We start from the raw sequence: 27643 nt of genomic DNA, 5'->3' as shown, positions 1-27643 counted from the left end.
GAGACAAATCAGTTAACTTTCCAATAGCAAAATCCAGTAGAAAAAAAAGAACTGAAACTACAAATTGGGAAGTTTCTAGTAATCTACACATATTTCTACAATAATAATTTGCTATTCTTGACAGAAATTCGAGTGGACGAAAATTGTGAATTCTGCCTTGAACAATAAAAGTAAAATTACAGTTACCCACACCTTAAGCCTATTTCTCTGTTCTAAAATGGTAAAGAAAAAAGAACTGTCTAAAAGTATTTACAGTTATAACTCTCGTCTTAGAAGCACATTCCTTTATCTTCTCAATTTGACTCTCAAGTTGCCCTAGTTTAAGTCCCTAGTAGCACGCCCCTCCCCTCGAGGCATTTTCTTTGTTTGATCTGTGAAAGAACCATATATCAGAAAATCACACACTATCGGCAATAATATCACATAAATCATTAACCAACTTATTATCCAAGTCAACTGCATATTACAATATCCATGGGTACAGAATAAGCTATTTTTGGGTAAATGAGGACTCCACAAACATATACTTTACAGACTACAAATGTTCTGGAGATGGAATCGAACTTTTTATCCATCACATAATTTGATCTAAACTTTATTTGAGACACCTTGTCAAAGGATATCCACAATTTTTTTATATTTGGACAGAAAATGCGGAACACTATGTTGATAACGATCATAATCAACAACCGTAAGAAATCAAGCAGTTCAGCTAAAAAAAAGTTTAACACTGGATACCCAAAAAAACAGGAACTGAAGGTAGTTTCTAAAAGATATATAGAAAGAGGTTAATCCAGTAAAGCTACTAAGAACTACGTTTTTCGTAGCACGATATTGGGTCGGATTATCCACAGAAGCTTTTAGTTTGTCGATGTCATGATTCATGATAGACAGAAGAAACAGAAGGGGTGTTTTCCTTGGGAGAGTGCATAATCAGTAACCATATAGATAGATGGGTAAGACTACTTACTATCTTCGACATCTTTCAGCTGGTAATAATGCGGGGCAATTTCCACTAACCAATCAGGTTTCAACTCCGTCACCTGCATTTTCGACTCACTTGTTAATGTTTGCTATCGTTTCCATCTAGAAGAAATGCAAGAAAGTAGAAATTGCTTTCCAGTATAAAGATTACCTGTCTCATATATTCCTTCGTCGTCATGACCAATTCATGGTAGATAACCCATCTTGGAAGCAACTAGTAAGAGAAGAAAAATGAATTAGTCAACACGATCACACCACACTAGACTCTTGAATAACAAACCCATAACTTGATAGTTGATTCACAACTCAAGAAAAATAAGAGAGAGAATCTTATGACTATTTACAGAACCAGCGATTTATAATCACTTGTTACTCAGAAATTAGAATGTCCGTAAGCGTTCGGGATAAATTACCTGTGCCAAACCAGAACTTGGATGTATATGGACTACTTGGGGATTTTTCACTGTTCGATAAGATCCATTCTTTTGCAGTTTTGCCGTATGGTGGAAATAACCTGAAAATAATATTCCACTTATGTCAGGAAAACTAAAACGACGAGCAATATTTTGAGAAAAAATGAGCCTGGAAAAGTGAAATGTGGAATCACCTGACGTTATAGCCTTCTTCACTGCTTCCATATCGTTGGTGTTGGATGTTAGTTCAATTTCAACCCTCTCCAGCAAACCCTCCAATTGGTCTCTTATATCTCTTGCACGTTTCATACTCCTAACCTGAAACCAGAAGAACGAAAGGACTAACTATCAAAGGTCCAGCATACTAAAAATTATGGACAGAAAATTGCAAAAAGAAACACAAAAACTACCCGAGAGAAAGGAGACTGACTTTCCTAGCTTACTTCCATTTTTCATTACCAACTCTGCATCCTTGTCTTATAACGACATTAGGGAAAACAATATGTAGAAACTACAAGGCAACTACTTTGAACCTTTGACCTTTAAAAACCTCGCCAAGAGGATAAGAAGAACTCATTGACGTGACAAAAGGAAGCTACTAGAGTGGGTGGTGTCAATAAGTCGTATTATGTTCGACTATTGAAAACAAGCAGATCCAGGTTCCTTGCTAACGGTTAGGTAAGTTGGGAAGAGTACTTAATTCTAATGCTTGGATTTCCATTTACCATCTAGAAAATTAAAACTACAAGAATTTGTCAAGATTAAACTCTAAATAAGAATCCATACACGTAAACATGATTTAAGTCCTATCAGTTTGACTTCAATTCTATTTGACACCAAGGAACACATTTCTATCTCTAAGTAGTTACAGACTGACAGCTATTCAATTTTCTGAGATCAAAATCTTAACCCTCCCCCGGGTTAGACTAGAGTCAACAAACATACCCGTAAGTTAATAGTTAATACCACAGATATATTTTCGAAATATACACTTCTATGCACAATAATTTAATAAGAAGGCCATAAAAAATCATCTATTAAGTGCTTACCTGAATATAGTTTTCATAGCACCATTGAGTTGAAAAGTTTGTTTCCTTCCACGAACTATAGACCTGAAATTCAAGATCACATGAAGTTTGAAATCACATGTTTAGTCGGCATTTTAATAAGAAACACAAGCCAGAAACTACTGCGTTATGAAAAGCACTATATCAAAAGTAGTCACTAGATTTTTAATCATGAAGTAAAACTAAGATTTTCATATTCTACCAAAATAGAATGAGCATAATTGCATAAATCAGGTAATAACCTTGAGCAATGCAATATGGTCGCCGACATTCCCAGCGTGAAAATTCATCCTTGCATTATCAGCATGAACTTGTTTGTCCTTGGGACGGTAAAAGATTGAATTGCCAATGGAAAGCATAGCAGCAATAGATATAATTTCTTCAGAGCATTTATACTTGTCTGACGCAACTATCATCTTAGAGAGCATAGGATCAACTGGAAACTCTGCCATTCTTCTCCCCACCTTAGTGAGCTCTCCTACACTGTTGAGTGCATTAAGAGCAAAAAGCAATTCCAGAGCTTTTAGTAATGCTTCATTCGGTGGTGGGTCCATGAAATCAAAATTCAATAAGTCATTAATGCCGAGGCTCTTAAGAGTAAGCACAACATGCGCAAGATTAGTCCTTTGTATCTCCGGTACTGTATTATCTTCCAAATCATTATGATAATTAAAGGCCGTATACAAGCGAAAGCACTTTCCAGGGCCAGTTCGCCCCGATCTACCAGCCCTTTGATTTGCAGATGCTTTAGAAATGGGATTGACAAGTAAAGACTCCATCCCTGTCCTAGGATTATAAGACTTCATCTTAACAAATCCAGGATCAATCACGTATTTGATCCCATCTATTGTTAGAGATGTTTCTGCTATATTTGTAGCCAAAACCACTTTTCTTGCCCCTTCAGGAGTTGGCTCAAAAATTTTAGATTGTAGCTCAGTTGGAAGGTTAGCATATATAGGGCAAATTATTAATTCAGCAATCTTTGACCCCAGTCCCCGTGTTCTGTGTTTCAAAACCTCTTCTGCAGTTTCAATCTCCTCTTGTCCAGTGAGGAACACCAGGATGTCCCCCGGTGGTTGAGTTACATGGATTTGGAGTGCAGTGACAACTGCAGCATCCAAGTAATCAGGTTCAGGAGCTTTAGTATAGTGTATATCTACAGGAAATCGCCTTCCTGGAATTTTGAAGATTGGAGCAGCATCAAAGTAATCACTGAACTTTTCGGCATCGAGAGTTGCACTGGAAATAAGCAACTTTAAATCACTTCGAAAACGAGATATATCCTACCAAAAACATACAGTAGTAAATAAGCAAATAATCAAAAAAGAAAGAAGAGACGCTAACAAAAATGTAATTGTCACCCTTCCCCCAAGAAATCTGATAATAAACTTTGAAAAAGTTGAAGGACACAAACCTTAACGAGACCAAATAAAATGTCTGTTGAGAGAGTTCTTTCATGCGCTTCATCCACCATAATCACACTACAATTTTTGCAAATATAGTCAGAAACTTGGGAAACATTAAATCTATCCAACGAACTAAAGGTATGTCATTACAACCAAAGCACCTGTAGCTAGCCAAATCAGGTTCACCAAGAAATTCACGTAACAACATTCCATCTGTCATGTATTTCAGAACTGTTGCCTCAGAAGTACAATCTTCAAACCTAATGGAATATCCAACCTGCACACATATTACAATGTTTATCAGCTACTTGGCATAAAATTCATGCTTCTATCAAGCAAGTCATAATGTCATGACAATTACAATCCAACATATGTTATAGCCATCCCTGTTTCAACAGAAATTTATGTAAGCTCTAAAATCCTGATTCTTAAGAAAAAGGAACTTGAAGTAACAAATATGGTTTTGGCCTTTTAAGGAATATCAGTATGAATACATGAAACCACGCCTAGAACTACAAATAGTCAGTTTGTGAAATTCATGCAATCTAACTACGAATCGACCCATATGTTACACTTAAGAAACACCACTGTGCATAAATGTGAATGTGGATATTTGCAAATTTTCACAAGGTACCACGTGGAGTCCTAGTAAATGTGATCACTTTAACCACATTGTGTTAGGGTCCTAATTCCTAAATGTCCTATTTGAAGGATTGATGGGAACTTAATGGAGTCTTGAGCACTGAACCCTTGAAATCAGGATTTCAATTGTATGTAGTACAGTAATTCCAGTTGTTCGTACTTCATAAAATAGTATTAAGAAACACAACTGCCAAAACAAATCCTGCTTCGCACACAAAATTTTTGAGATTCAGCCAGTCTATTAGGATATAGACTCAAGATTTTAATATGAGAGACTTTCAAAAGCTTCGGGAAAATTTTAACAGCTGAAGAATGTGTCAATGCCAACACCCATTAACCTGAAAGCTGAAATGGCTAATTGGGTAATGCAGACCCATTAATACCTTACATTGTTACTTGGGTATATGGTACCTATAAAAAGGAAGGATGAACGAACAGACTGGTCAGATCACCTAGGATAATGGAGGCAAGATGAAAGCTATCAAGTACAAGCTATGTTGCTCAGTTAATACTTAACAGATTCACCAAATGCAAATGTGTGCTTTCATTACTCTATTATCAAGGAGCAAGACATTATCGAAGTAAAATAAAATGGAATTGTATATTATATATCCAGTGAAAAAAGTTACCTCATGCCCAAGTTTTACACCCATTTCCTCAGAAACTCGAGCCGCGACACTCATAGCAGCAACACGACGTGGCTGGGTACATCCCACCTGTTAAGCAGAAAAGTTAGCTACTTAGCTAATATATTTCATAGTCTCAAGTTGAAGAATACACGGATATCTACTCAAGTATGATAGAACTCTAGGTAACAAGCACACCAGTACATGAATTGGTGTCATGTATGGTCGGTCCCTTGGGTTACACATGGAAGATGTGAACCTAGGCCCTACAATGGTACTCTATGGTCCCAAGTTCTAACACGACTGTATGCAAGTTTTTTTTTTTTGAAAATTAGATTGAATATATAAGGAGAAAACACTATGTACAATAGGTGGGGATTCAAGGTTGATGTCTCACATCATCCAAGTATCCCAGTTTAATACTACTTCAAGATAAGATACATTCTTATATTTATCTATTCTCCTAATCCAAGCAAAGATAGTGCCTTTCACATCTTCAATGTCAACTGAAGAGTTGAGGTTTTTCTCTTTAAAAATTTTGTTATTCCTGTCGCTCCATATGCTCCATATGATCGCTGCAGGGACTATTTGCCACACTTCCCTTCTATGTTTTTTCTTATACAGTCCATCCCATTGAGTGACCATATGATTAATAGTGTTAGGGGTACACCATTGACCGCCCATGGACTGGGTAAAGAAGTTCCACAGGTTTGAGGCCACCTTACAGTGCAGGAACAGGTGTTCCATCGATTCTTCCTCTACCTTACATAGTATGCATCTGTTAGGTATCTGGAAACCTCTTCTTCTCAGTGCATCCACCGTGGGAATTTTGCGCATTAGGACTGCCCAAATAAAGAAACCCACCCTGGGGGGCAGAGCTTTGAGCCACACATAGCTAGAAACACATTGCTCTAGTAAACTGTCGTCTGTGTCCAATCTCTTATAGCAATTTGACACAGATAGTGGTTCTTTCTCCTCAATACGCCATATTCTTGTATCCGCACCTTCTCCCCAACTGACTTCGTGAAGAACTTGCAGAAGATGAACATACTGTTGGAGTTCCCAATCATTCAGATTTCTTCTAACTGTTATATCCCACTCTCTATTGGTACTGTTGAGCATCTCTGCAACAGTTGCCTTCGGTCTCATAGCCAGTCTATAGATACTAGGGAAAGTAGATTGCAGTGTATCAGTCCCCACCCATAAGTCCGTCCAGAACTCAATTTTTGTCCCATCACCTAACCTCCACTTAGTGATGCTATGGTACCTTCCTACATTAGATAGAATGCCTTTCCAGACCCCACATCCATAGGAAGTTCTCTTACATTTATCTAACCATTCCTTATGGCTCTTTCCATATTTGCATCTTATAATCTTTTGCCACAATTGATCATTTTATGCTCCATTCTCCACAGCCATTTGGTAAGGAGGGCTTGATTCATAATTTCTAAGTTTTTTACCCCCATACCACCCTTAGCTCTGCTGGTAGAGAGTTGTTTCCATTTCATCCAGTGGAGACTTTTCTGATGCATATTGTTATTCCAAAAGAACGAGCACATCTTCTGCTCAATGCATTTGAGGACCCCTTTTGGTATTGAAAATAGAGATAGGTAATAGGTTGGTAAAGCCTGGAGGACTGACTTAAGTAGGGTTATCTTACCCCCTTTAGATAGGGTCCGACCTTTCCATGAAGCAAGTCGCTTGTTTATCCTTTCTAAAACAGGATCCCAAATCTTCTTAGACTTATAGGTCTCTCCCAGGGGTAACCCCAGATAAGATGTGGGTAGGCGACCAACCTGGCACCCAAACTCCTTGATCATTTCGTGATTCATATTCTGGTCGCCCACTTTGGTAGCACTATAGATATAAGATTTCATCATGTTCACCTTAAGGCCAGAAGAGATTTCGTACCAAATGAGGATATCTTTCAGGTATCTTAATTGGCTTCCGTCCTCATCTATGAAGAAAAGGGTATCATCCGCAAATTGCAAATGATTTATCCTTTCCCCATCATTGTGCACCTTAAAACCTTTAATCCACCCTTCTTTCCCCGCTATCTGCATGCATTGGCTGAGGACTTCAGCCACAAGCAGGAATAGGAGGGGGGACAAGGGGTCCCCTTGTGTGATTCCTCTAGAGCTTTGAAAGACCTCCGAAGGCCTACCATTAATCAGGACAGAGAAGGTTGCAGTCGAAATGCACGAGTAAATCCAGCTTCTCCATTTGTACCCAAACCCCATCCTTTCCATAGTTTTGTATAGGAAATCCCAACTTATTCTATCATAAGCCTTTTCCAAATCAGCCTTCACTATTAGTCCACTAGTGCCTGCTTTCCTTCTGGAATCGATCAACTCATTAGCTATCAATACTCCATCCAGGATCTGTCTCCCCTTAACAAATGCTCCCTGGAAAGGTGATATTAGGCTGCCCAAAACTCTAGACAACCTTGAGGCCAGGACTTTAGAGACAATCTTATAGGCTCCTCCCACCAAGCTGATTGGTCTGTATTCTCTGAAGCTGGAGCTATGCTGGGTTTTAGGGATAAGTACAATGAAAGTATGATTCAGCCTCCAGTGGAAATGAGCTCCAGACATAAACTCACCAATCATATCCATCATGGTGGCTCTAATGGTATCCCATGTTCTCACAAAAAAGGATATAGGAAAACCATCCGGCGTAGGGGCCTTATCCTTAGCTAGCTCCTTGAGTGCACACAGCACTTCCTCCTCTGATGTATCTGCTTCCAGAAGGTCAGCTTCTACACCAGACAAGGAAGGGAGATGCATGTTATCTATGCCTGGACGCCACAACCTCGGATCCTCATACAAGTTACTAAAGTAAGTGACAGCCTCCCTTCTAATCTCCTCCTCCTCCGATATTGCTGTCTCTTCCTTCATAATTACACTTATCCTGTTCTGTCTTTTTCTGCACTTCACAATCTTATGGAAGTAAGATGTGTTCCTATCCCCTGCCTTTAGCCACTGTAACCTGGATTTCTGCCTTAGGCTAATCTCCTCGAGGCTAAGTAATTTATCCAGGTTGGCCTTCATCATGTTCTTAGAGGTGAACTCACTGTTAGATAGGCCTTGGCTTTCCTCTTTCACCTCTAAGTCCTTAATACCATTCTGCAGCTCATTGAATTCCTTGGAAAAGCTTCTGAACTTCTCTCTCGACCAAACTTTAAGTTTATCTTTCAGGAACTGTAATTTGGTCCAAAGTGTGTGTCCAGCTGAGGTTCCATTAGGGCCCTCAAGCCACCAGCTAGCTATGTTCTCCTTGAAATCTTTATCCAACATCCACACCTCCTCCATCCTGAAAGGTGGGGGGTTTGAGTGATCGATCTCCGCTCGAAGCAGCAGGGGAGTATGGTCTGATGTTGGTCTGGGAAGCACAATTTGTTCAACCCCAGGGAACTTTTCCTCCCAAGTCCCATTAATCAAGAATCTATCCAACACACACAAGGTAGGGGATTCTTGGTTATTTGTCCAGGTGAATTCCAGGCCTTGCTTGGGCAGGTCTAACATAGCATTTCTATCAACCCAATCTCCAAAATCTCTCATAGCAGGTGTGATTGTAGAGTTACCTTTCTTTTCATGGAGGAACCTGATTACATTGAAATCACCACCTACACACCAGGGTTTATCCCAGGTTGCTGCTACTAAGTCTAGTTCGATCCATAAGTCTTTTCTCATAGAGTTCACACAAGGTCCGTAGACACCAGTAAATACCCATTCAAAATCATCATTCATACTCTTAAACAAAATAGAAATGCTGTACTTGCCTTTCAAAACATCACACATTGACAGGGCAAGTGAGTCCCAAAGACACAAAATACCCCCTGAGGCACCCTCAGAGGGAATCCCATCCCACCCACACACATCAGAACCCCACAAACTACGAAATAAAGAAGGCTGAAAATCACTAACTTTAGATTCCTGAATACATACTAACGACACATCAAACTGTCTAACTAGTCTATGAACTGCTAACTTCTTTCCTGGCTTACCCAAGCCCCTGACATTCCAGCTTAGAATGTTCAGGGGCATCGATCAGCCTCATCCCCTTGGCCTGAGCTCTTCTTCCCCTTCTTGACTCTCTCGGACTTCCTCTTTCTGTCAGCCGATCCCCGAACGACTTTCTTCATCACAACTCTTCTCTTCAACTTCTTGCCTCTGCCTTTGCTGGATCCTTCTTCTGGGTTCTGGTCCACAGAGCCAACATAAGGTATGATCGCTCTGCATTCTAGCTCCTGACCTGAAGGAGGGGCGATGACTGATAGTGGTTCTACTATCATGGCTTCCTCATCTCCAGTGGTATCTTTGTTCTTAAAACCCATGTCGATGTTCTCCTCCCTAAGGATCTGGATCACCCTCTCATACTCTTCTCCCCCTGAAAATCCCAGATTAATTCCAGTACTGAGGAGGTGTTCCATTCTCTCATCTTCATTCATGATAACAAATTTCTTCGCTGGATCCTCTGTTTGGGTCTCAACTTTAGGATCCGCTCCCACAACTCCTATCTTGTTCCCTGCTGATTTCCGCACCACTTTCTTCTTAGGGCCTTCTCTAGACTTAGGAGACGAGTGGGATGTTCCTTTCCGTTTCCTAACATAGGTGATTCCTTTGGCCCACTTGTTTGCACTGTTCACCAAGTCGGTCATGGCTTTGACCATTTCTTGACGAATTTCTATTCCAATCATATCCCTCATTCCCGCCAACCTTTTTGAAATCTCGTCTGGGTCGAGTTGGATAACCGTTCCCGCTTGTGCTTTTCCTTTCCTGGGATCTCTGACAAAAGGTGCTTCTGTCTCCTCTGCAGCCGATTCTGTCTGATTCACTGTGGCGTCGCCCACCTTACTGCCGTTTCCACCCACCGACCGTCCTACGTTGTCTCCTTTGTCTTCTACCGTCCTCTTCTCCGGTATAGCTTGATCACTCGCCGGCGGTCGAATTTCCGATACCGTTACTGTATCCTTGTGGTGCCTTATCCTCTCATGCTTCTCACAGACAGTGATGGTCTTAAAATCAATGTTATAACCAACACCATCCACTAGAAGAACTTTTCTTTCAGCCAACTTTCCCCCATTTTTAACTTCCACATTGACTGAAGCAAACTTAAGATTTTTCAGAGACAGAGTATCCCTCTCAATCTCGATAACTTCTCCTAAGTCTGCTACCAGGTCAGAGAACACCCTTTCGTTCCACAAGTTAAACGGAATACCGTACATACGTACCTCCACCAATTGTTGGGTGATGACCACCGAGTTACAGTCTGGAGTCCATGGTCTGAAGTAAATCGAGCCCCTAGCAAACGGGTGAATCACCGACCTAACCTCCTTCAGGATCTCAAGGGAAGATTTAGACCAAATAATTGCATCCTTTTCAGTGAACGGACGTACCACAAAGTCCGATGATCCAATGATGTTCCCAACAACCACTTCCACGTCCTTCCACCTACTCTCAGGACATTCAACCGATACAACGATGGTTTTGGACCAATCCACCGAATGAAACTCAGACGACGCCATTAGAGGGTAAGAAGAAGAGGGGGGAGACAGAAAAGGTACTTTCGAGGAGAGAGAAGAGGGTTTGGAGATGGAAGAGTTATGGTACTTACCTCCTTGTTGGACCTGAGCTTTATAGGCCTGTGACCTCTCCTTTTGACGTCTTTTCGTATTTCCAACCGTTGGAGCAGGCTTAGCCGCGCCGGCTACTGCCGCCGTCACCTGTTGCTCTTCCACCTCGGTATCTGCTAGGACGTCAAATCTATTGCTGGTGGCCGCTCTATTGGGTATTATCCTATTTCCCAGGTGGATCTTAGAGTAAGGAATGGATGGGAGCACACTCCTTCCTTTGATGGCCGGAGTTGCTTTCTTGGCCTGAAGACTAACCTCCACCAAGGCCTTTAATTCCGCCACCATAAGCCTCCATCCACTAGCGTTAATCCCCATAGGGATGCAGACCGACCTCCTACTATTGTTACCTTCCCCTACCCTGTGAGCCCAAATGAAATCACCCCTGGAGTTAACCATACTTTCCCATAACCAGAGGGAGGAACCATCTCTAAATCTCGACATCTTCCTGTCTAGGATATTTCTATCTCTATCCTTGGCCAGCTCCAATAAGAAGTTAGACAAGCTTACTATACCAGGCGACGGAAGATCAATACTCCATTCCCTAAAGAAACCAAGCTCAGACACACCACACCTACCATATCTAGACCTAGAGAGAAGATAACGTTTCTGTTCTATTTTAATACATTTACCGACCATGGTTGTCTTTGGCTGAGGCCGGTTAGACGGTACTCCCTTTTGATACAACTCAGGTCACCAGACGGCGCTATACCAGAATCAAAGATTCTGTGCAATGGCAGTAGCGGTGGGCTGGTTTCCTGCGACTGTATGCAAGTTCACACAAGGCGTACATACAGAATATCAAATTATACCTGCTGAGGTGTCAGGCAGAAGAGTAGATGAATGTAATTAGAGAGTTAGAGTATCAGATACAGAAAAATTACTAAAAGGTGGGGTTTGTCCATGTAACATATGCGGACCACTTGACCTAAGACTAGAACTAGATGTAGTCCACTTTTGGATAGGTCTTCTGCTCTCTATCGCGACAAGAACAACATACCGAACTTTACTTAAGAACATCAAAAACGATTCTTTTGAGAAAAAGGAGAACTGAACATAATCCTACACTTAAGAGTACAAATATGCTGATAAATGATAAGCCCATACCTTTCCACGTTTCGTGTATCCAGCCTCATGAAGATACTGGGGTATTTGAGTAGTCTTTCCAGAACCAGTTTCACCAACAATAACAAGAACCTTGAAGGAGCACAAGCAAAATAATGCACATAATATCAAAGCAAGAAGTGAAAATCTAAATAATTATTACTCGATATAAGAAGTGTTCTTCTATCCACGAGTTACGAGTAAAGCAACAAAACTGGTAGAATCGTACTGCAAATGTCAAATAAAAAGTAAAAAACCTAAATCAGAAAAAGAACTTCATGAACCTGATGTTCTTCAATAGCCTTGAGAAGGTCTTCTCGGTAATAATAGATAGGTAAAGTCTTTCTATCTTCCTGAAGGAAATAAGCATGAAACAATCAATTACTTGCAGGTGGGAACTGGGGAATCTGTAGATATTATCATTTAAAATTCTTTTTTATTTGTTTTAAATTTTGAAACATAGCCGACGTCAAAAGTGTCATCCTTGATGAACATGGGAGCCAAAACAAGGCCATTCAAGAACTACCAAGGAGATAGCAAACCAGTGCCTGACGAAAACAAAACGAAACAGGAGGAAAGAAAGGATAGAAAATTCTCACCTGAAGTTTTTGCAACTTCGTTGCACTTGATGACTGCTCCGATGGCAATTCTTCTTCAAACTATTTGAGGAAAAAAAACTAAGCTCAAACAGAGATATTCGAGTGAAGTCGTAGAAAGGGACAGTAGCTGGAAATGATGGTCTACCTTATCACCATCCATAACTGAGGCCTTGATGAACTCAATCTGGTCCTCAAAAACATACCTACACATACAGTGGATTAATGTATGGATAGAATGGAAATAATAGTAAATTTTATGACCCAAAGATATTATTTTTAGCAAATAGGTGCAACTTTAGCAAGTAGAACACAATAAAATTCGAATACGGTAAAAGATCCGCAAAAATAACAACAACTCACTGATAATCATCTGATTGCTTTTTATTTTTCGAGCCGAACTTTAGAGTTGCCTTCCCTGCAAAGTTGTAAGTTAACGACCTCAACTTCATGCTATGGTCTAAAGACAATAAAAACAAGATAATACTAAATTTATTTGAAGTTACCAATTTGATGTTCTTCCCATGCCTCCTGTTCTGCAAAGGGGTTCATCTTATCACCAGAAGCAGAATCCCTAATTGGAAAATGCAAGTGCATAAACTTTAGGTGAGTCAACAGCACCAACCATATATATATATATATATATATATATATATATATAGAGAGAGAGAGAGAGAGAGAGAGAGAGAGAGAGAGAGAGAGAGAGCAACTGACCTGTATCGCTGCACAGCTGCAGCGAATCTCTTCTCCTGATTCACAACCCCATCCTGATCATAAGCTTCAGGCATCCTGTACTGCACTTCAAGTACAACAATTAGGTAATTACATACATCAATGAAAATAATGAGTAATTAAAGTAGCAAACAAACTGAAGCTTCGGCTAAAAATATTTACAAGTTACAGAAACTTCTTTCTCTAAAGCTACACTGCAAAGTGTAATTTTTCTCATCATTTAAAAAGAAGTTTTCTCTCTCGGCATTCACTGCAATAATGTTCTGAAAGAAAGCTTCTTTCTGAAGTAACATAAAGACGCGATCTTTTGCAATATCACCATACGTTCAATCTATAATCGAAAAATGAAAGGTTACTCAGACATAATTATTCTTTCCCTTGCAAAAATTATTTCTTTTCTTTAAATAAAAAAATGAACCTATTTTTTGCAAACAGGTATGCAATGTACGCATTTGGTGCCTTTCGGTGTACACAATTGAACCCGAGAGTAAAATGTGTGCCTCTGAAGTATTTGAGTTGTTGGACAACATAAAAAACATTCGTATTTTTGCCTATAAAAACATTAAGACTTTATAGGATTGTAGTGAAGTAGAAAAACTATGTTACGTCATATTTTTACATAATTAATGTCATTTCCTACAAAAAAAAAATTCACGCCTTTTGGGCCTTGGGGCTTATGCTTGTGAGAGCAGGCCACCTTGAGACGTAAAACGTATTTTAAACACTGCAGGTACGCACCGAACAACAGTTAATTAATTGATAACAACTCAAAAAGCAGATAGTATGACTACATATGAAAAGATGAAAAAACCTGATTCAAATATTACAATATTTCAAACTACTAATGGTTTAATTAATGGAAAAGAAACCACAATAATTCATAATTACCTCATCAACATCATCCGTCCCTTCTGTTTTCTTCTTCACAAGCTCATAAATTTCCCGCTTATACCTGCGTGGGGAAAATCCAAACCAAGTTTATAAAGCATAAGAAACACTTACGTAATGACATTGGAAGGCATCAGAGGTTTCCGATTTTTCAACTTATATACAGGTAATACAATTGTGTTTCTTGAAGTTCCATTCAAATAGAAAAAACTCTTTTCCTGAAGAGGTAAAAGGAAAGCCCAAAGACAACGAATAATAAATGAAGATAAACTAACAGCACAACAACCAGGCAGAGAAACAGCTCAACGAGACAAAACGCTAATCACATTAGAAACACATCCCAGAGACCCAAAAATATGATAATTATCTGGCTTTAAGCATCACAAAAACTTCAGAAATCAATATTAATGGTGCAAGATGCTTCCACTCCACATAGCCAGATAACATTGTATATTTGGATTTAAATCATCACTCAGCATAGCCAGATGAAATTGTATTTAAAGCATTAAGCAAGAAGAATAACATACCAAAAACCTCAAGCATCAAGTCAATCAGTCGTCATTTCTGTTCCTAGTTATGCAAAGACCAGTGCCTAGTGGATATCCTACCTTATTTAAGGGCTGACAGGAAATAATCAAGCATTTAAAAATATGCCTAGACAAAAGGATTAGCCAGAGCAGACGGTATAGATTCTTCTTTCCCGTCAATGTGAAGTATGATTTTTCGCATGAGAACTCTAGAACCAAAAAGATATAGAGGTGAGGTCACATCTTTGTCATTGTCTTCTAAATTTAGGAGACGAACAAGTGATTAAGAAAGGTTATCGAGGATCAACAAACCCATTGAATTGACCAAGCACCCTACCGAATACATAGTAGTTACAAAAAGGATGTATTGAATCATGACATCCATTAGCGAGAATCAACAAACGTTCATGTTCGCTTTTTTGCATTTGGATATCTTAATATTATTTTGTCTTCCTTCCAAAGACAATCATCCCATATTTACTCATCGCCCGCCAAGGAAGGAAAAACAAAGAGACATTGCATTGAAGCAGACAGCGGCTTTTGCGCCAAAATGGTAGGCTATTTCAACATATACAGCATCTTTGTTAAATGTACTTAGCAAAATAATTTTTTTGAAAAGAACTTAGCAAAATAATAGAGGACTAACATGTATAAGGTACATGATACTTCTCAATAACAAAATTGTCATGCCCACTAACAGGCCGCAGAATTTCATGCCGAAAGTATGTCAAGTTTGAATAATAAAGTTTCATTTGCAATAAGAAACAGTTGATTACCTTTGCTCACGGTACTCTGCTTCTGTCAGCTTAACATCCCCAAACAAATACTGTTCATCTTCTATATCATCTCTGAGTTAAACATAGCATCACATAAATATATAAATACACAGACATATGTATTCTATCTATTTCAAAAAAGAAAAGGTAATAATAAGACAAAGATAAACAATACTCGCTATTATGTTACCTAATTTCTTCTAATTTCTTTTGCTCCCTTTTCTTTAAATACTCTTGCCTCGAAACTTCCCTGTGACAAAAGAAGCAAAAGACAATTAAAAACAATTAGATGAATATCAGAACCTGGTCACCCAATGAGGTAATGAATTAGACTAACAGTCACCAAATTGCAAAATCTTCCATCACCATACTGATCCAAATTATTTCTTGTGTAAATGGATAAAATTTGTCTGGAGTGTTACACATGGAAATGAGTCACATGCTTTCCTTTTGCTCAAAGAAAGAGTCACATGGTTCATCATTTAGTCTACTTATACTTCTGACCATACACGAAGCCTGCATCAGGTAGTGCATTACTCAGAACCCCTTCTTGAACTTCAGCAATGGTCACTCAGGAGGTTTCTATAGCAAGAGGTGATTAGTAGAATAGCCTTTTTAAGATTCTAATTGTATTTGTTTAAATCTGATTAGTGAAGCTCCAAATGACTTTTTCCTTAAGACAAGAAACTTGGGTAAAATGGAAAGTGCTAGACACTGGTGATATGATAATGGTCATTTATGCACTAATAATGGGCATGATATAGTTATTTGAATTAGCAATCAAATTCAGATTACATTTCGATAAGTGGGATATCTCGAACAAATATAAAAAAAAATCCCTCATCACAAATATAGAAACAAGAAGAGAACTTATTCAAGAGATAGAATGCAGACCTTAGAGTTGAAGTTTCATTTTTCTCCAAGGCTTTAGACCTTCGAGTTGCCTCCTCTGATCAACACAGCATATAAGATTGGACCAGAGAAATGTAAAACAACATTTTAAGTTACTATACATCAGAGTCCATACCTTCCTCTTTGCGAGATATCTTTTGCTCCGTCAACTGCCAAGTGCCAATAGTAAAAAAATAGCGGAAGAGGTGTCATTATCACTCTCAAATTGACAAAGACTTCACAATGAACTACAATACGAATAGCACAGTACAATAGCAAGGACAGAACATCACAATGGCGAAAAATTGAACAAACTCAGAATAAATTCTTTACTCAAGATCCAGCAATTGTAATTGTATGTAGCAGCTTGTACTGATGCATGTAGCTAGAAGTACACAGGATAGCACATGCATGTGTGCATGTCTATATCTTTACACATTCACACAGCATAAAAGGTAAGTGTGAACGCGAAAATCAACTAAAGCTACTAATATCTGAGCCACTTGAATCAAAAGGTAACTATAGATGCGAAAATAAGAAAAAAAAAAAGTGGCACAATTATTTTTCTGCCATTTAGACAATAGGGCTTTCATGGAACACATTCAAAACAGCTACACTAGCACCTGTGCCTCCTTTAGCGTGTCTCTTGTTGCCCATCTACTTACTAAAACTCATAATACATTTTTTTAAAGAATCAAGCGATCTCCCAAATATTACTTCTTACTAGTACAACATGAATCTGAGGAATATAATATAACATCTAAAAGCCCCAATTTATTCCCCAAACAGAGACCCTAAAGGACATACTCACTGTGTATCTGCTCGTGAAATATATATATATATATATATAGATAACATAACGTCATTTAATTGAACTGGTGCCCTGAACCACTCGAAAGAAAATGTAATCGGGTATCCTGCTCATGTGATAGAAAATAGACAACAGGTGGAGCTGAGGCACTTGTTAATTCATAAAAGGAGGTTCGAATTTTCTCCAAAACCATTTTCTTACACATACTAGGCTCAACTAAGGGATGATGTAGCTTTACAATTATATTCCATGAGTGAAGAAGAATTCTGTCAACATGCATACCTTCCGTGTTCCAGCTAAATCTCTTTCTCTTATGTTCCTCTCCAGTTGTTTCCGCTCTTCCTGATCACGTAATCTGGCTTCGTCTGACTGAATGAAGCAGAAAGAGGAACGCAAACATTAGAATGAACCAACAGATTTACTATTATCAGAAACATTCTGAATCGCAGATCTTTACTTTGTTGAATATAACTTCAAATATGAGATCCAATGTCAAATCAATGACAACAAAATATAATAATAAAGTATTACAGAAGGATCTTGTAAGAAATATAAACTGCCAAGAACTAATACTACTTTTCTACTATCAACGGAGTTATGCAAACGAGCAAGAGAGATGAAGAGATCTAAACAGCTGCTTATATATATGCTTGAGTGTGCAGAGGAGCCCAACAAACAAAGAACTCTCTGTGGCAAAGAGCTGTAGCTGAACCTTGGAGAAACTTGTCCTAAAGAAACCAAGTCAGAACAACGAGAGGCTTGAGTTTGAATCTTAAAATTAACAACTATGAGGAGAAGTCGGGAAGTACGGCATACTAAACTAAAAAAGAGTTTTGCTGTCGAAAAGGTAATTACATGGCGCGACACAGGTCCTGTGTGAATTTATCTTTATAAATTATAGCTGGAAACATTGTTTTTCTCAATTCATACATTTGTTGAGTTGAAAAGTCAAGGAAGCAAAAAACATGCATGTAGTAAACAAGTAATTACAAATCAAACTAATTGAGATATCAGATTAACTGATTAAGTAACAAACTCGATATATTTCACACAAAAGCAACCTAAAGCTAAAGCTGCAAAATCACATCACATTTGAGAATGTTTAATCTAGTTAATTGCATCTCATCCTCCCAAATACACTTTACCTCTAAGTCATCCTCATCATATGAAGTACGCCTTCGAACTTGTCTTTCCTTTTCTAGTTCAGCGGTTGTCTTTAATGTAACACCCAGTCAAAAAGAAAACATAACATCCAGTCAGAAAAACGGAGTCACTACAAGAAGGATTGAAACAAAGGCATACCAAAAATAAAGTACTATGAGTAACTACGTAAAATGTAAATAAAGAACTAAAAATGGGGTTTAACAGGAAACCTCATCATTGTCGTCGTCATCCTGATTTTCGATCTTCTTTCTGAAGCGTTTGCTGCGGGACTCCATTTTTGAAGGCGAAGGCATTTCACGGCGACCCTCATCATCGTCCTCATCATCAGCATCCAAAAGAGCATATGTCTTTTGCTTTTTAGCCAGCATTGCTGCTTCTTTTTCTTCTTTTTGGTAATTCTATCACATGCAAAAGGGAAACCCAAAATGAATGATGATAAAGATGGATAGACGGATGTACAAAAAATGTTAAACCCAGATAATTACATTTACAAGTTATACTCTAAAAGCTTTAGTGATGTAGCAACAATATATACCAACTCAAATAAAATGAACTTTGATGAATAACATACACTCAAACCGGATGATTTACGGGGAACTCTAGAAAAAATCTCTTTAGCAAAGCTTTGTGTCTCACTTGACGAGGACCATCCGAATTCTACAAGCTTGCCCACAACATCAACAGGAGAGGATGCTTGTTTAGCTGCACATTATGCAATTTATTTATGAAGAATTCAAGCAAAATTACTCGTTTTAAGAATAAAATTATCAATAACTTTTCTGTACTGACCTAATCCAATGACATATTGAACAACAGTTGGCTGAGAGTATCCCATGATTGACATTAACTTATCTGAGACCCATGTTTTTAAATTACCATCACCCGCCATTCTCTCTAGAATTGATTTCAAATCAAAATCAACTTCAAGTTAATTAGACAATAATACATCAAAAATAGATAGAAAAAAGGCAAAACTGCAACTTTTGGAGAAATATAATGTAAACCCTAACCCACATCTATCGAATAGAAATTACATATATCCGATGAAATAATACTTACCCACGATGGAGAAATCACTTAAACCGATTACAAGCTTGACGGCGTCCTTGATTCGGACTTGAATGTAACAAATTTAACCTAAATTCTTAGTCTGGTTCTAGGAGAGTGAAAACAAAGGGGGCTTAAAATCTTTGCTTGGGTTTTCTGAATGTAAAGATAAAATCTTTCCTCTGGTTCAGTTACTGCGAAAATAGAAGGGGGAAATCAAATTGAGAGTCAAGAAATGGGAGAGCATAGGGCGTGAGAGGGATGAAATTGGAGGCGGGGAACTCGCAATTTTAATTTTAGTTGTGTCTGCAAGGTTGATACTGACCCAAATCTGGATTCTCGAAGTAGAGAGAGGGCTGAAAATGAATTTTATATTTATATTAGGGTTATTTACCAAATAGACCCCTACTTTATCGAAAATACACGGCTCCCATTGTCCGCTTGACTGTTAATCACTTTTTGGATTTTCCAGAAATATACTTATTTTAATTATTTCATCTTTCCTAAATTGCTTCCCTCTCTTCTTCATCTTCCTCAAATTGTTTCTCTCTACATCAATCTTCTTATTTGTTTCAGTGGCACGCGTAAAACAAATTAAAGATCAACTTTGAAGCATAAGAATCAGGAAAAAAATCATTTTACTTTCATTTCCCTTTTTTTTTTTGTTAATTCAACTCATACTCTTTTAGGACTAGAGAATGGAACTGTTAATTCAACTCATATCATTTTATTTCGACTACTATGACGAAACCCTAACCACCCTGTATTCGTGTTTTCTTCTGAACCTGGTCGATTTCCCAACATGTACATGGCAGCAGTAGCAGGTGATCGTTTGCGTCTACCCTCTCCGTTTGTAGATCAAGAAGGGTATTCAACCTCTTCAACAAACCCCCTTCACAATCAGGACAAACAACTTCGTTTCTCTCTCTGTAACCCTAACAAAATGACTGCATTTATAACACCAATATGAAGATCCAGTAGAAAGCCATATATGAAAATAAAGGCCCAAATCTAATTTCTTTGAAGGTTAGGAAACCAAACCCCCAAAAATATTTAACCTTTATCAAACGAATACGAATTCTTACCCCAAATTTCTCAGATTTTGCACCGATCTAGAAATAAACACCTAAATTTCTCAGATTTCGCACCGATCTCAGATTTCTCTTTCAACTCGTACTACTTTATTTGTTTGTTTGATCAGTAAGACGAATACGAAGTTTCTTCCCTCTGCATAAAGTAATGAAGTGAAAAAAGGATAAACAACACAGGAATGAATATAAAATATTTTTGGGGTACATACCATAAACAACAAAAATGATAAACAAAATAGGCGCTAACTTAGGGAAATAAGAAAAATATCAAAGGTGCAAAGATCTGGTCAAATTTTGGTCAATTTAAGTTGACCAATTTATTTTGTAGTTGTCATAGGGAAACAAATTTAGGGACTTAGAAAAATATTCATAAATTTTGTTTGGGTTATTAAATAGTTAGTCTAATAAACTTCAAAAACTACTAAATCTTTCTAGGGATTAGAAATTTTAGGTAACTCTTTTATTGTTCTTCAAGTTCTTCCCCATGTTCTTGATTTATCTTCTTTCTTTATTCTTCAAAATTTATTTTGGTTCATAACTAGTTCTCATCTTCATCTTTCTACGATTAAATATCTTTATTTTTCTTCAAAATCTCTTTAGATTAGTCAGCTTCTTTTAAACCCTAAAATATGGACAAATAATCTAACAATATTGATAATGTAGTTGGAAATATGGACAAAAAACCTAACAATATTGATAATGTGGATGAACCATGGATGAGTTTGAAGATGTTATTGCCTTTTATTTTATTTTTTCGTATATTTGACAACCCCAAAACCATAATTGTTTATGAACTGCGAAAATATTTCGTGAAAACGAAACTTTTTGTGCATGGTAGCACATGTCGAGTCACGAAACATTTTTTTCCTAAATCCTCACGATACATTTAGTGTGTTAAACACACACGAAATATAACGTGACAATTGCATCCACAAAATGCTTCAGAGATTTTTTCTTTCCCTTCAGATTTCATGTGGACTATTTTCCTCTTCTTTATTTTTTCAGAATTTTCACCTTGATTCAAATGCTTCTACAATGTTCAAAAAATGGAGAACCTATTCCAACAATTGTCGATGTATCACATATTTACAACAGACATGGTATGTAATTTGTTTTCTTCTTATTACCGTTATTATTGATATATGAATTCATTCATTCTTGTAATATCATAACATATTTTTTGTATATGTAATCGTTGTTTTATTCATTCATTCTTGTGGTCGATCATAAATTCACTGTGAGATGGAGAGGGAGGGGCCCAAAGTGAGAGTGAAATTAATAGAGAGGGAGAGATAGGAAGAGATAGCTGCGAGGAAGATGAAAGGAGAGAGGTCGAGATCGGCAGCTTCTCCGCGAGGAAGATGAGGGGGGGAGAAACAGTCCCTTTGGGCGAGAGTTTGTTTGGGCGGGGGGTGGGGGGGATAATCTATCTGGTCCATTAGAGATAAGTTTGTATAGTTAAATCCTAACCATTTGGAGGAAGGGAAAAGATACCCTCCTCCTTTATTATATAGATAACGTACTTTTTGTATATGTCATAGTTGTTTGATTCGAGGGATGTGGCAATAGTTTGGGTGTACCAAAACTAGTAAAAAATTATATTCGTTATTATAGAAAAAGGGGGAAGTCAGTATACAATGAAGGAAAAGGATTGTATACCTTGCTTCGGTCTAGTTGAAATGGTGTATTTGGTAGCCACAAAGAGAAAAATTGGGATTCTAATACGGTCCCAAGTAAAAAGAGGCGTAAGAGTTCTTTTAAATGTGATTGTCTTTTTAGTCATAAAGCTGAAACACAACGTACCTCATGACAAATGGATTCTTGAAGTAATCAATGCACCCGCAACCACCAATTAGAAAAAAATCTCACAGATCATGCATATACGGGTAGGTTGAAAGAAGATGAGATGAAATTACTTACTGAATTAACCAAGTGGATCACGCCCAAGCGATATATTGTTGCATATAAAACACTCGAAGAAAGATAACTTGTTTGCTATGAGGACTGTGTATAATGCACAAGGAGAAGCCAAGTGTGAGGAAAGTGAAGGTAGTAGGTCAGCAATGCAACAATTTTATGAAGTTGTGCATGGAGTACCACTATGTAGTCAATTATAGATGCTATCAAAATTCCGAAGAGGTAAATGATTTATTTTTTGCACATCCTATGAGTGTTCAACTTGCGTGGTGTTTCCCTCAGTTTGTTGTCATTGATTGCACTTATAAACACTACAAAAAAAAAACGCTCAATAGGGACACACGTTTTTATGTCTGTCCCTAATAAATCAGTAATAGGGACAATTTTATTACATCAGTCCCTAGTAAAATAGTAATTGGGACAGATAAATGATAATGGCTTGTATTTTTAAGGCAATTGAAAATAAAAATTGGGAAATTTCCGACCCAAAAAAAGACCCGCTAAGTAAAAAATAAAATATTTTCTTCCCTCCATTTTGTTTTTCTTTTCCTGTTTTCCCCCCTTTTATTTCTCTCTCTGGTCTCTTCTGCACGACTTTTCTCTTCTCCACGATATTCTCTTCCACAGTAAGCACGATTTATCTTCTCTCCTTTTAGGGTTAGTCGTTCTAGAGTTTTTTTTGGCGATCTTCTTCTTTCCTATTGCAGGCTTAGGGTGTCTTGTGGGTCTCTAGGCTTTACATGAAGCAGCTTCTAGGGTTTCTACTGCGAGGAGGCTTCACATCCAGGTTGGTTGTTCTTCTTCCACTTCTTCTTATTCTTCAAATTAAGAAATCGTTGGGTGATTTAGTAGTATTTTGTGTTATTTTAATTGAACAACTAATCAATTATTGAGTATTTTGTGTTATTTTAAGAACATAAGAATGAACTAAAAATCCCAACTATTTTAGTATGTCGAGTATCTCTTTTTCGTTTTATAGTTTAGTAAATGAACGTTTGATCCTAGACTATAAAGTTTCATCTTGTGTAAATCAACACATCAAACTGATCATGTGTGGAGAATCTGTTTGATGATTTCTAGCATACTTGCTGGTTACTAAATTGATTCCACTTTTCGGTCAAGCTTTGGTGCGACCGCCCTTTCTGGCTTGATGATGGTATGTGTCGTCTAAGGGATTGCAGTGTCTACGAGTGCCCGGAAAACGAGTTCCTCGAGTCATTTAAGAAGCCTATTTGTCATGGCCTTCCATCTCAGGATTTAGTATGTCAAGAAGAAAAGCCGCATCCGACCGTACAGTCGATCGTAAAGCTTTTAGAGGTTGGGCTGAAGTCGATAATCCATGGACACATAATGATGAAACTGATAATGGTATACTCAGTCTCTCCAATCCCATATTCTATGTTATATATTTAGTTTTACAGAAATCGTGTGAAAATGGAAAAGTAGTTCCTCTATTTATGGATTCAGTCTTGACAGAAGTGTTGATGTTTAAGGGATTTTGTAGCTGAGATGACATATGTGAATCTTCAACTCAATCCTGAGCGTTATGCTGGAGACACTGGACCGCCGGCTAAAAGAATATAGGATGCTATTTACACAGAATTGTCCAAAATGTGAGTTACTTCTCTATGCACACTTCTTAAGTTCACTTTTTTTAGTTTCATTCTGAAGACTGTTTTTTTTTTTTGAAGATATGCAAAAATCTCCTCGACGTCATTAGAGTTTGGTTCTAAATTAAGGGCTAACACAACCCGTCTAAGTTGTGTTAAATTTTAAATATTGATTTGAGGGGAGATAGAAGTTTTAGAACTAATTGCTTTTGACATAGGTTTTCGCCTCTTACTATCGCAGTGTTACAACTTCTTCATACTTGTGAACATCTATATCAGTTTATTACGAAAATTACTATTTTCGTCTCTCATGTAAATGTATTGCACTATGCAGAGTTTTGCGAAGAAAACAAAGTGTTGTACCAGTTGATATCTGGACTTCACTCTTCCATCTCAATCTACATAGGTGTCGATTATCTCCTCGATGAAGCTTTTAACTTGATATCTTCTCATACCCAGTATCCCATTTCTTTGGGTTATTGGTCACTTATTTTAAACAATACGGATTAATGGGTCATCCAAGGAACTGACCATTTGACCATTTCTGTAAATCAAACTGAGAACAGCTCAGTTTGTTGATTCATCCTCCATCAAAATTGCAGTGGGGTCAAAATCTCAAGTTGGTACATGACCGTGTTCTACAATACCCAGACCGCGTAAAGATCTAGTACTTCACATATCTCTTTGTGCTTCGAGCTGTATCAAAGGTAACAAGGCTATCAACTTTTCTGCTTTCTTTAAATGATTTAGAACTACTCCTGATATTTGTATTTGATTTTGATTCCTCTTAGTCAGCAAATTATTTGGAACAAGCTGAATATGAAACTGGTAACCTGACGGAAGACTTGAAAACAAATCGTTGGTGAAGCAGCTTGTCTACAACCCAAAATTACAAGATGCATGTCCAATCCCATTTGATGAAGCCAACCTATGGAAAGGCCTATGTGGACCGAAGCTGAAGCATAAAATTCAGAAACAGTTCAGAAACATCAGGTAATTCCCCAAAATTAACGAGATTAGTATTTATTAATTTTTTAAACTCTTATTACTGTGCTGCAAAAATTCGCAGACGGGAAAACTCACGGTTTTTGTATGTGCTAATAGTCTTACAAATCAATATATAAATTTTAGTGTACAAACTCTAGTCAAGCATCCAAAGTAAACTCCAATGATTCAAAGTTTCATGCATAATGACCAACTTCGGGGTCTGTATAGGATCAGCTATGGCCTCGGGTTACCTCTGATCTTGACAACATGGTAATAAACGAAGAAAACGGTGAAGCTTTCCATGTGATTGGTCGAAATTGTCCGCTTGTGTCGAAGAAGATTATACTTTTGCCCGCTAACACAATATATTTTGGTGTTAGTTTTTTACTGAATTAGACCGTTGTTTCTAGAACTAATGCGGTATTACAGTGACCTGGACACGTAATATGAAATGTTATTATGTAAAAGAACTTTCTTCTAAATAGAACGCAAAGACCCGTGGGAGTATGCTTGTTAGATTACTAGAACAATAAACATGAACTTATTATGAAGCTACCGCTTTTAAGAAGATTTGGTGTGTGAATCGGTTTAACAATTTTATAGAAGTTTTAACATGTTTGTATACTTGTCGTGTCCTAATTTCGAAAAAGATAATAAACTAATTGCTTTCTTTGTTAGGATGGAGCTCTGCTGAGATGATGACATGCTAATGGTGTTTCTAAGTTTTCCACTACAAAGATGGGAAGATGAAGTTAGTGTAATTTATGTATTTTTATAGAATTTTAACTTCCTGTGGAAGAGTTATTAGTCTATTATTTTATTTTGGTTTGCGCTTTTTTTACCGTCTAGGCTTGTGAATTTTTTCGGGGGACTTCTTAACACATGTTAATGTGAATGTGTTTTTTAAATTGTTTTAAGGAAAATTTTCTCTCATGTGTACACTAATTATTGTGTGTAAACCTCCTAACCAAATTTGTAGGGACGGAATATTAACTGTATCAGGGAATAGAAAATCAGCGTCGATCTTATAGGGACGGCTATTATCTGTCCCAAATGCTAACCAGATGAAATTGCCGCCAAATTTTTAGGGACAGATGGTAATTGTCCCAAATGCTAACGAGGAAATTCCCGCCAAATTTTGTAGGGACAAATATATGTTGTCCCTAATAATCGTTGATATAGGGACAATTATAACCGTCCCAACAACAGCTTCGGGACAGATACTAACTGTCCCTACATCTGTCCCAAATATTATTTGGGACGCTTCTTTCGGGGACAGATCAAAACTGTCCCCAATAATCTTTTCGGGACGGTTATCCCATTTTTGGGACAGTTTTTGGCTGTCCCTAATGGACCTATTTTTTGTAGTGAAAGTACAAACACCCTTTGCTCTAGGTAGTCTCGGCCACTTCGACTTGGAAGACCTTCACAGTGGAAACACATTTATAAGCAACGAAAAGACGGTACACTATACTTGGGTTATGAAATGTTTGTGACAGTTATATAGTGTTGGTGACTATCCTACTGTATTCATTATTGACAGGAAACTCGCGTTGATAAATGCAATTGAAATAATATTAATGTCTGAGCCAAAACTGAAACCACATACGAATGTAGTTAAGGATAAGAAGATGGATGCAAGTGGGAAAAAACTTGAGAAATATAAAATGGTTGATGAGTTTTTCAATAAATGACAGCTTCTCACGTGGGCAGATACTAAGGAAATATACAATCCGATATAATAAGCTCGTAGAGAAATTGACAAAAATCTCCCTCGAGGTAGTAAGTTATTGTCAAGATACATGGTTGTCACTCTACAAAGAGAGATTTCTCAATTTTGAACAACCAAATAAGGCATTACGGCACCACATCAACAAGTAAAGCTGAGTGAGAACACGACATGCTGAAATGTTTCTTGAATAAATTTGACAGAAAATTTTGTTTCATGTTAGGAAGTTGATCATAAGTAGGGGTGGGAATTTGGCCCGGGAGCTCGCTACCCAACCTGGAATGGCCGGGTCCGATGGCCTAATGGGCTAACTCGAAGCCCGTGACGGGTTGTGACTGCCCGACCCGCCTATAGATAATGGGCGGGCCTGGGCCTTACTTCAAAAAACCTCCGAGTGATATGCCCGATTGTTAAGCCCGCGTGACAAACCCGTAAGTGAGGCCTGCAAGATAAGCATGTCATGTTTGAAAGTGGACACATGTAATAGGAGGTCAAAAAGTGTTTCATCATTTAGTAAATAGGTGTTAGGTTCTCGTTGTTTAGTTATTTTCAACTTTTCAGATAAGGGTAAGGCTTAAAGTTGTTTCCAACTTTATAGGGAAGGGTAAAATTTTTAATCAATCGGTCAAATCTTTGTGTTTTTTTCATTTGCAAAATACAAGTACAATTAAAGAGTACTCCTTTGACTGCCAAGTGCTAACGGTCTAGTCAAATGGCTTTTTAAATTAACGACCACAATTTTTCTTTTGATTGCGTCCGTTAGATTTAGGGTGTTAAAACTATCCCTATAAATATGTAGCAATGACCGAATGATCTTCACCCTACAACCCACTTACTCAGCTTCATCTTTACTTGTTCCTCCCTCCATTTAAACCTAGTTATAGACCCCTAAGATAACTTTATGACTACTGTATTTCATTTAAGTTTAATATTGTGTTCTTTTCTATTCTTTTAATAGATTGAATTTTCACTTAATTTTTTATGTTCTGATTTCTAAAACAAC

The 27643-nt window shown here is 37.7% G+C and overlaps 1 protein-coding gene and 2 long non-coding RNA genes across 4 annotated transcripts; 2 read left to right on the top strand and 1 right to left on the bottom strand.

Annotated features, from left to right (window-relative positions):
- Positions 1-133: 133 nt before the first annotated feature.
- ESP3 (RNA helicase family protein) lies at positions 134-20232 on the bottom strand. 2 transcript variants are annotated; one of them, XM_086636724.1, is made up of 28 exons: positions 19319-20232; positions 19049-19153; positions 18831-18961; positions 18469-18657; positions 18241-18309; positions 17378-17464; positions 16421-16454; positions 16288-16342; positions 15584-15643; positions 15394-15465; positions 14091-14154; positions 13185-13264; positions 12977-13044; positions 12834-12888; positions 12619-12676; positions 12474-12533; positions 12159-12227; positions 11878-11967; positions 5142-5228; positions 4032-4147; positions 3879-3945; positions 2707-3747; positions 2447-2509; positions 1592-1715; positions 1398-1498; positions 1136-1198; positions 971-1043; positions 134-371 (listed from the first exon to the last, which is right to left on the bottom strand). In XM_086636724.1, the coding sequence occupies exons 2-28, from the start codon at positions 19146-19148 to the stop codon at positions 316-318; spliced, it is 3132 nt and encodes a 1043-aa protein (XP_086492850.1). In that variant the 5' UTR covers positions 19149-19153; positions 19319-20232; the 3' UTR covers positions 134-315. The 2 variants fall into 2 exon arrangements, with proteins under 2 accessions (XP_086492850.1, XP_086492849.1); XM_086636723.1 differs by having other exon boundaries at positions 1398-1715.
- A 2633-nt stretch (positions 20233-22865) lies between these two features.
- On the top strand, positions 22866-23573 carry LOC147543182 (uncharacterized). Its single transcript, XR_015224277.1, has 3 exons — positions 22866-22940; positions 23022-23101; positions 23437-23573. It is a non-coding gene; the product is annotated as an uncharacterized LOC147543182 (long non-coding RNA).
- Positions 23574-24490: 917 nt separating this feature from the next.
- LOC147543181 (uncharacterized) lies at positions 24491-25844 on the top strand. The gene is made up of 3 exons (XR_015224276.1): positions 24491-24631; positions 24716-24917; positions 25590-25844. It is a non-coding gene; the product is annotated as an uncharacterized LOC147543181 (long non-coding RNA).
- The last annotated feature ends 1799 nt before the right edge of the window (positions 25845-27643 follow it).

Source organism: Eschscholzia californica, unplaced genomic scaffold (genome assembly GCF_041429995.1).
Source record: "Eschscholzia californica isolate CP2 unplaced genomic scaffold, dmEscCali1.0.p SCAF_4, whole genome shotgun sequence".
Classification (NCBI taxonomy): domain Eukaryota; kingdom Viridiplantae; phylum Streptophyta; class Magnoliopsida; order Ranunculales; family Papaveraceae; genus Eschscholzia; species Eschscholzia californica.
Note: the sequence above shows the minus strand (reverse complement) of the source record. Positions and strands in the feature narration are given on the sequence as shown.